Source organism: Coregonus clupeaformis, chromosome 16 (genome assembly GCF_020615455.1).
Source record: "Coregonus clupeaformis isolate EN_2021a chromosome 16, ASM2061545v1, whole genome shotgun sequence".
Lineage (NCBI taxonomy): Eukaryota > Metazoa > Chordata > Actinopteri > Salmoniformes > Salmonidae > Coregonus > Coregonus clupeaformis.
In genome coordinates, this window is record NC_059207.1 from 16,397,405 (window position 1) to 16,409,495 (window position 12,091).

General features: G+C 42.8%; 1 protein-coding gene across 3 annotated transcripts; it reads left to right on the top strand.

The window, feature by feature from the left end:
* Positions 1–905: 905 nt before the first annotated feature.
* On the top strand, positions 906–9,426 carry LOC121584062. 3 transcript variants are annotated; one of them, XR_006003644.2, is made up of 2 exons: positions 906–1,064; positions 7,602–9,426. XR_006003644.2 is itself a non-coding variant. In XM_041899890.2 (2 exons), exons 1-2 carry the CDS (start codon positions 1,214–1,216, stop codon positions 8,204–8,206), a joined length of 651 nt encoding a protein of 216 aa, XP_041755824.1. In that variant the 5' UTR covers positions 912–1,213; the 3' UTR covers positions 8,207–9,426. The 3 variants fall into 3 exon arrangements, 2 of the variants coding, with proteins under 2 accessions (XP_041755824.1, XP_041755823.1); XM_041899890.2 differs by having other exon boundaries at positions 912–1,259; XM_041899889.2 differs by lacking the exon at positions 906–1,064 and adding an exon at positions 2,036–2,232.
* Positions 9,427–12,091: the final 2,665 nt, after the last annotated feature.

A 12,091-nucleotide genomic window follows, 5' to 3' on the forward strand; every position in this document is an offset into this window, starting at 1 on the left:
TGGGCCAAAATTCACCCAACTTATTGTGGGAAGCTTGTGGAAGGCTACCTGAAATGTTTGACCCAAGTTAAACAATTTAAAGGCAATGCTACCAAATACTAATTGAGTGTATGTAAACTTATGACCCACTGGGAATGTGATGAAAGAAATAAAAGCTTAAATAAATAATTCTCTCTACTATTATTCTGACATTTCACATTCTTAAAATAAAGTGGAGATCCTAACTGACCTAAGACAGGGACTTTTTACTAGGATTAAATGTCAGGAATTGTGAAAAACTGAGTTTAAATGTATTTGGCTAAGGTGTATGTAAACTTCCGACTTCAACTGTATTTATGTGTCAAGGGAGCTGTACATAGCAGTGAACATTGCAGCAACATTACAGCAATCAGAAGTGGACCTTAGGCAGGCATATCCATATCAAGTATCTACCTGGGAGGCAGGTGCCCCCATCCCCACCCCACTGGTCCTGTCCTGTTTAATCTGGATGGCGTTTGGCTCAGATACCCAAAGACTGAGGGTCCCATCAAGGCCAAATTAAGGCCTTTCTAGAGCAAATACAAGATGGCACATTGTCCCTTGACATAATCAATCCTACCAGACCACAGATCCATGTGCAAATACATCAAACCTGCAGTATTTCTGCATGTTGTGTGTGCATTATGTTTTGCTCTCTGCCATAGTCATACCGTGCAGTGTGCAATTGCATGTCATCAAGTAAGCGTAGAATAAATGGAGGGTCAATGGAGGTTTTCCTGATGAATAAAACATATTTCTAATGGCAATCAGGCCTTAAATACGACAGTCAGAACATGGGGGAAATAATCAGTTCTGACACATTAGACCATTTTCTCCTCATTTTATTGAAGAAGTGAGCCTTTTGAGTATCTTGCATGGATTGCGCCCTCTACTCTCAGTCTATGGTACTGCAAAATCGACGCTCATGTATTCCAGTCTAGTCAATCACAGGGCGTCTCCAATGCAACAGACCCTCAAGTCGGAGTCGATTGATCGATCTCGGCCGCATGGAAAATAACAACGTGATGGACTATCTAGCTAACTTGGTAACCAACTACCATTCGGTGAAAAATGTCGAATATAGCGTTGTTGAAAGGGATTTTCAACGAGGGATTTAGAGCGGCTCCTTGAAAATACGATTACAGAGTACCAGGACATTTTTACTCCATCTAAAGAGAACGACCGTTTAAAGAGGATGCTTGAATTCATCCTTCAACCTGAGATAAAGTTACATAGAGCAGGTGTGTTACTGTTCACCTCGCTCCATTCAACATTCATTTTATAAATATTGGCAATGTATTTTTGATAAGCAGCGTTGGCTAGAACGTTTTTCCTGTAGGCTTGCTCGGGCCGTTAAGCCGGTTGTATCCTTAGTGTGCGCACACACACTGTCGCAAAACGTTTCGTTAATGAAATCAGTTTACGTCACTGAGTTAAAAAAAAAAAAATCGACACTGTAATGCCGCGTTCACGTGCTATTCGGAACTAGGACATTTCCGAATTGCTAACTGGTTGTAGTTATACACATGCTGCTTTCACGAAATTTCTGAGTTTCCTAGGTCCGACTAGCGTGTTAACGCAGCATGAATTGTATTGAAGGTGCAACATGCAAAAATCGCTCCGCCATTTCCTGCTTGTTAAAATTCTAATAGTTCGCCTAATTTCAGTTTGTGACAAAACAAGCAGTCATTGTGTAGAGAATCCTTGTACAGTCTAAATATATTTTCCATGACCAAAAATATTGTATTTTTAGCTGTTTGAAGCTGGTGTACAAAACTGAAAGTAAAATAAGCAAAAACGAAATGTAAGAATGCGAACCATAGAAATAGCATACATAGAATAGATATGGATTCTTAGACTTGCTTTCAATGAGTGACCGATCTATAACTGACATTTGATGTACATTTGGTCAGGTTGCCCAAACAGTTACATAGTTCAGCTTTAATTGCAGTGTGCACTAATGAATATGACCCAGAGGGGGTATACTAAAGATGCCTTCAAAGTCGCCTTGAAGTACAACAACCAACTTTTTCCTAATTTGTGTTGCTCGTACTGCTTACTACGTAAGCTGAGATTCAATTGGCACATGATCATTCGCGCTGAGTTGAGCAACATAAATGAGTAAAAAGTCAGTGATTGTATTCGATAAAAGGTTTTATGAATTTCACCACCCCGCGGATGGACCGCAGTTGTACAGGGAAAACATAGGTACAGGTAAGCGTTTTCAGAGTTGACATTTTCACAAAAATCGACTGATTGTGACCCAGTGTTGTTGCTAGGAAATCCTGCGACCAGTTATCAAATCTGACTCGATATAAGAGAACGTAGTTGAGCGTTTCTCAGCTAGGTTTCCCTTTTGCCTGTGGGTATACTACGAATCTAGCGATCTACTCAGGCCTTTCTGAAATTAGCTAGCTTCACATTCCAGCTCAGGCTTCATCCATGTTTGGTCACCACCTTTCAAAGTTTGTTGCATTATGGAGATAAAAATTGTCCGACTTGGGACTACATGTCGACTGCATGAATTTGACAAAAATCATGTGATCAAAGGTCATGCAGTTTTTGATAAAGTCACCTTCAAGTTGCTGCAGTTGCTTCTCACCAACTGCACCATGCAGCCATCACCTGCATTGTGGGAGGCACTATTTGTCAACCAATTATTAGTGTTTTTGTTTGACCAATGCGAACGTGGCAAAAGACTTGACTGAAATAGTAATCAACTTTGCAGCGATTCTAAAGTTACAGGGGATACAAATGAAAGTGATACTTTGGAAACCTCTCTCTAAGCAATTCATTGTACACACGTTATATTTTCAGTTTGTGAGTGTGATATGGGGGTATGGGCTGGCCCAGACCAAAAAAATCTTGGTGAACGACGTGTAGTTTTCCATATAGATTTTAGTGTTTTTTAAAAATAAGATCAACTATATGTACTGAGCTTGTCTGATTTAAGTACACTTTATGATTACATAATTAAGACACACAAATGACTTGAGGGAGCCAGAGATCAAGGTAGCCTAACCAGATTTTTTTTTTAAACTGTTCTCGACCCTCCTCTCACTGCTGCTGACCTTCACAGATTCTGCCGTTATGCTCATGAAGTTGTCAGTAATGGGCTACATAAAGTATTCAGACCCCTTGACTTTTTCCACATTTTGTTAGGTTACGGCCTTATTCTAAAATTCATTAAATTGTTTTTTTCCCCTCATCAATCTACACACAATACCCCATAATGACAAAGCAAAAACTGGTTTGTAGAAAGCTTGGCACAGCTGTATTTGGGGAGATTCTCCAATTATTTTCTGCAGATCCTCTCAAGCTCTGTCAGGTTGGATGGGGAGCATTGCTGCACAGCTGTTTTCAGAGATGTTCGATCAGGCTCTAGCTGGGCCACTCAAGGACTTTCAGAGACTTGTCCCGAAGCCACTCCTGAATTGTCTTGGCTGTGTGCTTAGGGTCGTTGTCCTGTTGGAAGGTGAATCTTCGCCCCAGTCTGATGTACTGAGCGCTCTGGAGCAGGTTTTCATCAAGGATCTCTCTGTACTTTGGTCCGTTCATCTTTCCCTCGATCCTGACTAGTCTTCCCTGCCGCTGAAAAACATCCCCACATCATGATGCTGCCACCACCATGCTTCACCGTAGGAATGGTGCCAGGTTTCCTCCAGACATGACGCTTGGCATTCAGGCCAAAGAGTTCAATCTTGGTTCCATCAGACCAGAGAATCTTGTTTCTCATGGTCTGAGAGTATTTAGGTGCCTTTTGGCAAACTCCAAGCGGGCTGTCATGTGCCTTTTACTGAGGAGTGTCTTCCGTCTAGCCACTCTACCATAAAGGCCTGATTGGTGGAGTGCTGCAGAGATGGTTGTCCTTCTGGAAGGTTCTCCCATCTCCACAGAGGAACTCTGGAGCTCTGTCAGAGTGACCATTGGGTTCTTGGTCACCTCCCTAACCAAGGCCCTTCTCCCACGATTGCTCAGTTTGGACGGGCGGCCAGCTCTAGGAAGAGTCCTGGTGGTTCCAAACTTCTTACTTTTAGGAATGATGGAAGCCACTGTGTTCATGGGGACCTTCAATGCTGCAGAAACCTTTTGGTACCCTTCCCCAGAACTGTGCCTCGACACAATCCTGTCTCGGAGCTCTACTGACAATTCCTTCTACCTCATGGCTTGGTTTTTGCTCTGACATACACTGTCAACTGTGTGACCTTATATAGACAGGTGTGTGCCTTTCCAAATCATGTCCAATCAATTGAATTTACCACAGGTGGGCTCCAATCAAGTTCTAGAAACATCTCAAGGATGATCAATGGAAACAGGATGCACCTGAGCTCAATTTCGAGTATCATAGCAAAGGGTCTGAATACTTATGTAAATAAGGTATTTCAGTTTTTTATTTGTAATACATTTGCAAAAATTTCTAAAAAGCTGTTTTCGCTTTCTCATTATGGGTGTGTATATTGAGGATTTTTAAAAAATGTAATCCATTTTAGAATAAGGCTGTAACGTAACAAAATGTGGAAAAAGTCAAGGGGTCTGAATACTTTCCGAAGGCACTGTATGTCCCTCTAACTGCCCTGTATATGCACACTTTGGGAGAATGGTGGAGAATCGGGATGCAACTCACGCTGCAACATGACTTTTAGGTCAAACTCATTGAGACTGCCTATGAGGAGAATCAGTGCCAAGTAATGACTTGCAACCATAGAGTTAGATACTGTAGACATTATCTACCTCTATGCTTGCAACCTCCACCTCCTATCTATCCAAGTCGTAGTAGGATGACCTAATATAGGATACCCATCAAGTCAAATTTTATTTGTCACATGCGGCGAATAGAACAGGTGTAGTAGACCTTACCGTGAAATGCTTACTAGCACTTAAGCAACAATTCAGAGTTTAAGAAGTAAGGCATATTTGCTAAATAAACTAAATGAAAAATAGTAACACAATAAAATAACAATAACAAGGCTATATACAAGGGGTACCGGTACCAAGTCAATGTTCAGGGGTACGGGTTAGTCGAGGTAATATGTAGGTAGGGGTAAAGTGGCTATGCATAGATAATAAACAGAGAGTAGCAGCAGCGTATGTGAAGAGTGTGAAGGAATGTGAATGTGTGTGTGTGTGGCGCTCCGATACCGCTTGCCGTGCGATAGCAGAGAGAACTGTCTATGACTTGAGTGTCTGGAGTCTTTGACCATTTTTAGGGCCTTCCTCTGACACCGCCTGGTATAGAGGTCCTGGATGGCAGGACTCTCGGCCTCAGTGATGTACTGGGCTGTACGCACTACCGTCTGTATCGCCTTGTGGTCGGATGCCAAGCATTTGACATACCAAGTGGTGATGAAACCAGTCAGGATGCTCTCGATGGTGCAGCTGTAGAACTTTTTGAGGATCTGAGATCCCATGCAAAATATTTTCAGCCTCCTGAGGGGGACTAGGTGTTGTCGTGCCGTCTTCACGACTGTGTTGGTGTGTTTGGACCATGATAGGTCCTTAGTGATGTGGACACCAAGGAACTTGAAGCTCTCGACCCGCTCCACTACAGCCCAGTTGATGTGAATGGGGGTGTGCTCAGCCCTCCTTTTCCTGTAGTCCACGATCAGCTCCTTTGTCTTGCTCACATTGAGGGAGAGGTTATTGTCCTGGCACCACACTGCCAGGACTCTGACCTCCTCCCTATAGGGTGTCTCATCGTCGTCTGTGATCAGGCCTGCCGAATTATCCTACTTTCACTTCTTAGTCAATTTTGGCACTGGAATACATTTTTCAGACTTTTATCGATACCACATTTTCAACCAGAGAAGTCGTTTTTTAGGTTCAGTTCTCCTTTAAATACGCAACTCATTGCTTCAAACCACACCCCACCACACCCACCAAACAGTGCAAACATACTTCGGTATATATAGTGTATGTGGACACCCCTTAAAATTAGTGGATTTGGCTATTTCAGCCACACCCGTTGCTGACAGGTGTATAAAATTGAGCACACAGCCATGCAATCTCCATAGACAAACATTGGCAGTAGAATGGCGTTACTGAAGAGCTCAGTGACTTTCAACATGGCACTGACAGAGGATGCCACCTTTCCAACAAGTCAGTTTGTAAAATTTCTGCCCTGGTAGAGCTGCCCCGGTCAACTGTAAGTGCTGTTATTAAGAAGTGGAAACATCTAGGAGCAACAATGGCTCAGCCGCGAAGTGGTGGGCCACACAAGCTCACAGAACTGGAGTGCTGAATTCTGTCCTTGGTTACAACACTCACTACCGAGTTCCAAACTGCCTCTGGAAGCAACGTCAGCACAAGAACTGTTTGTCGGGAAGTGTTTGTCGGGAGCCAACTGTCGGCTGGAGTGGTGTAAAGCTCGCCGCCATTGGACTCTGGAGCAGTGGAAACGCGTTCTCTGGAGTGATGAATCACGCTTCACCATCTGGCAGACCGACAGACGAATCTGGGTTTGGCGGAAGCCAGGAGAACGCTACCTGCCCCAATGCATAGTGCACAATGTACAGTTTGGTGGAGGAGGAATAATGGTCTGGGGCTGTTTTCATGGTTCGGCTAGGCCCCATAGTTCCAGTGAAGGGAAATCTTAACGCTACAGCATACAATGACATTCTAGATGATTCTGTGCTTCCAAATTTGTGGCAACAGTTTGGGGAAGGCCCTTTCATGTTTCAGCATGACAATGCCCCTGTGCACAAAGCGAGGTCCATACAGAAAAGGTTTGTCAAGATCGGTGTGGAAGAACTTGACTGGCCTGCACAGAGCCCTGACCTCAACCCCATCGAACACCTTTGGGATGAATTGGAATGCCGACTGCGAGCCAGGCCTAATCGCCCAACATCAGTGCCCTACCTCACTAATGCTCTTGTGGCTGACTGGAAGCAAGTCCCCGCAGCGATATTCCAACATCTAGTAGAAAGCCTTCCTAGAAGAGTAGAGGCTGTTATAGCAGCAAAGGGTGGACCAAATCCATATGAATGCCCATGATATTGGAATGAGATGTTCAACAAGCAGGTGTCCACATACTTTTGGTCATGTACTGTACCTCAGTCTGTTCAAGAACGTTGAAAAAAACGTTTTGGGGAAAATGATTGTTCAGGACAAACCGTGAAGCAATGTAGTAAACGTTTAATCGAACTAAACGCACCCCAGGTTAGTTCTGAAGGATTCGTTGCTGTAAAAAGTACCAGGCCACTTTCGTGTCACTGGTTATCCCGAGTTCAACTCGCGTCATAGTATAGGCCTCATGGCACAACATGCAACTTTTAATTGAACGGAAACGATGCTGTTCTGAACAACCAGTTGAAGAACATTGTGATATATTATGGTGGCTCAGAGGGAAACTGTGTACGTAAACCTTAGGATCATTCTGTTGCAAACATCAAAGTAACGTACATATGAAGTTAGGTATTGAAAAATTTACATTGAATGGTCCAAATAGGCATACAAAGCTTTTCATGTGCATTCTAACGGTAACTTAGTTGTTCGCAGCACTTATGGAACTGGAACTATTCCAAGGTTTAGAGACTTATTTCATGTCAGTTTTTGACTTCAAATACATTCTTTCTCATTCCCTTCAGACCTCCAGAAAACCACACTCTCTAAAGTAGAGGTTCCCCCTGAGCAGCAGCATTGTGAACAAGAATGGAGCCTTAGTCTGGGGCAGGAGGACTCGAAGCCCACACAGATTAAAGAGGAACAGGAGGACCTCCAGACCAGCCAGGGAAAAGAGCCACTTCAAGAGCTGAAGTATGATACTAAAGACTTTGTATTCATTCCTTCCAGTGTGAAAAGTGAGTCTGACGAGTACCCAACTCAGTCCTCACATCTGAGCATAACCCTAAGTAAAGAATGCAAAGACAGAGACCCCTCCACTGAACAGATCAAAACAGAACCTGGGGAAGAGGACTCATCAGAACTAGCCAGTGACTATAAGCCCATCTCTGCAGTAAATCCAGCCTGTTCTGCAGCTCAGGGTGAAAACATGAGCAGGGACTGGAAGGAGAGTGAAGGACCTCTGTCAGCTTTGAAGACCCGGAAATCAAAGAGGATGCAGACAGAAAAAGGACAAAGCTCCCTTATCAGCTCTAAGGGCAGGAAATCCGTGGTGTCCCATCTGAAATCACCTGTCAGATCCAGATCTAAAGATATGACGCATAGGATTATTAACACAGGCGAGAAGTAGTATTGCTGTCGCGATTGTGGAAAATATTTTGCTCAAAGAGGAAATCTAAATAAACATATGACGATTCACACAGGGGAGAAATCATATTGCTGTCCTGAATGTGACAAACGTTTTACTCGAAACAATCAACTGCAATTGCATATGAAGATTCATGCAGGTGAAAAACCACATCAGTGTAGTCTGTGTAACAAATCTTTCAGCGTGAGAGGTTATCTGCAAAGGCATATGAAGGTTCACAGTGACACAAGGGATAAACCATATAGCTGCCAGGATTGTGGCAAAGCATTTGTTCTGAGTGAAAATCTGACTGTGCATAGGAGGGTTCACACAGGGGAGAAACTCTATTTTTGCCATGAGTGTGGCAAATGTTTCCCTTTATAGCGGTTCTCTGCAATCTCATATGAAGATCCACACAGGAAACAAACCACATCATTGTCATCTTTGTAGCAAATGTTTCATCAGTAGCAGTAATCTGAGAGTGCATATGAGGATTCACACGGGTGATAAACCCTTTCACTGCCAGGATTGTGACAAATGTTTCACTAACAAATCCAATCTGAATAAGCATATAAGGAGACGGCATATGGGGAGTCACAGAGGGGAAGAAACCATATTACTGCTAAAATAGTGGCAAATCTTTCACCACTGGTTTCCAACTCACTAAGGGTATATTTGTCCTGTGCATAGAAAATGCTTAGTGATGCAAGTCCATTAAATAGTAATCAGAGAATACACACTGAGGAGAAAATATGTAAGTGCAGTGATTGTGATTAATGCTTGAAAATAAATTAAACCCTGAGAGGACACATGGAGAGAATGCACAAAACATGACCGTACCCTGTGTGGGCATCAGACAGAAGATTGAGAGGTAGATGTTTCAACTTCCACAAGTGGAGACAGTTCTTGGGGTGTCTGAATTAATAAATAATTAAACTCTTGAGAATGTTGCATGATGAACAAAAAGTTGTCTAACAGAGACATCTGTGGATTTCTGAGCAACGAGTCCCTGCTCATTAGTTTGACACACAGGACATTTGACTGCAGTCCTCTGTAGATGCTACTTGAACTCACAAACTCACTGCATTATTTGACGTTTGTCCTACTGACCTTGGGAAACTAGTGGGAATTCCAAATAACCTCTGCTACATTTAGACTCCGGCATACAGTGCCTTGCAAAAGTATTCATCTCCCTTGGCGTTTTTCCTATTTTGTTGCATTACAACCTGTAATTTAAATGGATTTTTATTTGGATTTCATGTAATGGACATACACAAAATAGTCCAAATTGGTGAAGTGAAATGAAGAAAAAAAACTTGTTTCAAAAAATTATACAAAATAAATAACGGAAATGTGGTGCGAGCATATCTATTCACCCCCTTTGCTATGAAACCCCTAAATAAGATCTGGTGCAACCAATTACCTTCAGAAGTCACATAATTAGTTAGATTGCAGTGAGGTGGACTTTATTTAAGTGTCACATGATCTGTCACATGATCTCAGTATATATACAGTGGGGAGAACAAGTATTTTGATGCACTGCCGATTTTGCAGGTTTTCCTACTTACAAAGCATGTAGAGGTCTGTAATTTTGATCATAGGTACACTTCAACTGTGAGAGACGGAATCTAAAACAAAAATCCAGAAAATCACATTGTATGATTTTTAAGTAATTAATTTGCATTTTATTGCATGACATAAGTATTTGATACATCAGAAAAGCAGAACTTAATATTTGGTATAGAAACCTTTGTTTGCAATTACAGAGATCATACGTTTCCTGTAGGTCTTGACCAGGTTTGTACACACTGCAGCAGGGATTTTGGCCCACTCCTCCATACAGATCTTCTCCAGATCCTTCAGGTTTCGGGGCTGTCGCTGGGCAATACGGACTTTCAGCTCCCTCCAAATATTTTCTATTGGGTTCAGGTCTGGAGACTGGCTAGGCCACTCCAGGACCTTGAGATGCTTTTGTTTATAAATGATGTTGAAATAAACATGTTTCCAACCACTATCATACACTCACAAACTGAAATCATACAGTATGTACAATCAGTTAGTGAGAGAGGTTTGAAACAAAAATCTCCAATTTGGACTCCAGACCAAAGGACACATTTCCACCGGTCTAATGTTCATTGCTCATGTTTCTTGGCCCAAGCAGGTCTCTTCTTATTATTGGTGTCCTTTAGTAGTGGTTTCTTTGCAGCAATTTGACCATGAAGGCCTGATTCACACAGTCCCCTCTGAACAGTTGATGTTGAGATGTGTCTGTTACTTGAACTCTGTGAAGCATTTATTTGGGCTGCCATTTCTGAGGCTGGTAACTCTAATGAGCTTATCCTCTGCAGCAGAGGTAACTCTGGGTCTTCCATTCCTGTGGCGGTCCTCATGAGAGCCAGTTTCATCATAGCGCTTGATGGTTTTTGCAACTGCGCTTGAAGAAACTTTCAAAGTTCTTGAAATGTTCCGTATTGACTGACCTTCATGTCTTAAAGTAATGGACTGTCATTTCTCTTTGCTTATTTGAGCTGTTCTTGCCATAATATGGACTTGATCTTTTACCAAATAGGGCTATCTTCTGTATACCCCCTCCACCCCCCCACCTTGTCAAAACACAACTGATTGGCTCAAACGCATTAAGAAGGAAATCAATTCCACAAATTAACTTTTAAGAAGGCACACCTGTGAATTGAAATGCATTCCAGGTGACTACCTCATGAATCTGGTTGAGAGAATGCCAAGAGTGTGCAAAGCTGTCATCAAGGCAAAGGGTGGCTTTTTGAAGAATCTCAAATCTCAAATATATTTTGATTTGTTTAACACTTTTTTGGTTACTACATGATTACATATGTGTTATTTCATAGTTTTGATGTCTTCACTATTATTCTACAATGCATTTTTCAGGAGGTTCACCAATAGACTGATTCTAGTAAAACATCACATTTTGAATCAAAACTCAATGATGGACCACTACAATGAGCATATGTGCTGACAATGGTGAGAGACAGAGAGAGTGAGACCCAATGTGGGACCTGCGGTTGATCCACCCAGGGGGGTGATATTTGGGCCCCCGCTCTCTCTCCCAGCTCGACAGTGTGCTCCAGCCAGCCACACAGCCAGACCTCCCTCTCAGTCACACACCTAGCAGAACCATCAATCTACAGGATTAAAACCCAGCTCCTCGATTCATCACCAGCCAGGGTAATGATCACCACCCTCACTGGGCAGCGTGAGAAAATACCCATTACAACAATCTCATGTTAGCTCTGCAACCAGAAGGCTACAGTTATGCGTAAGTAGAGAGAACTGTATCTGCAAAGCCTATGGAATAGCAACTGAGAAACAGGTGCAGAAAAGCCATATTTGTTTGACTGTTTTAGTGGCTACTTAAGACTGGACTTAGGCCAACTGTTCCTTTAAACAGGATTGATTGCAGACATACAGTACCTTCAGAAATTACTCACACCCCTTTACTTTTTCCACTTTGCTCAGCCGTGAAGTGGTAGGCTGCACAAGCTCAGAGAATGGGACCGCCGAATGCTGAAGCGTGTAAAAATCGTCTGTCCTCAGTTGCAACACTCACTACCGAGTTCCAAACTGCCTCTGGAAGCAATGTCAGCACAACAACTGTTCGTCGGGAGCTTCATGAAATGGGTTTCCATGGCCGAGCAGCCGCACACAAGCCTAAGATCAAGCGTCGGCTGGAGTGGTGTAAAGCTCACCGCCATTAGACTCTGGAGCAGTGGAAACACATTCTCTGTAGTGATGAACAACGCTTCACCATCTGGCAGTCCGATGGATTAATCTGGGTTTGGCGAATGCCATGACAACACTACCTGCGCAAATGCATAGTGCCAACTCTAAAGTTTGGTGGAGGCTGTTTTTCAT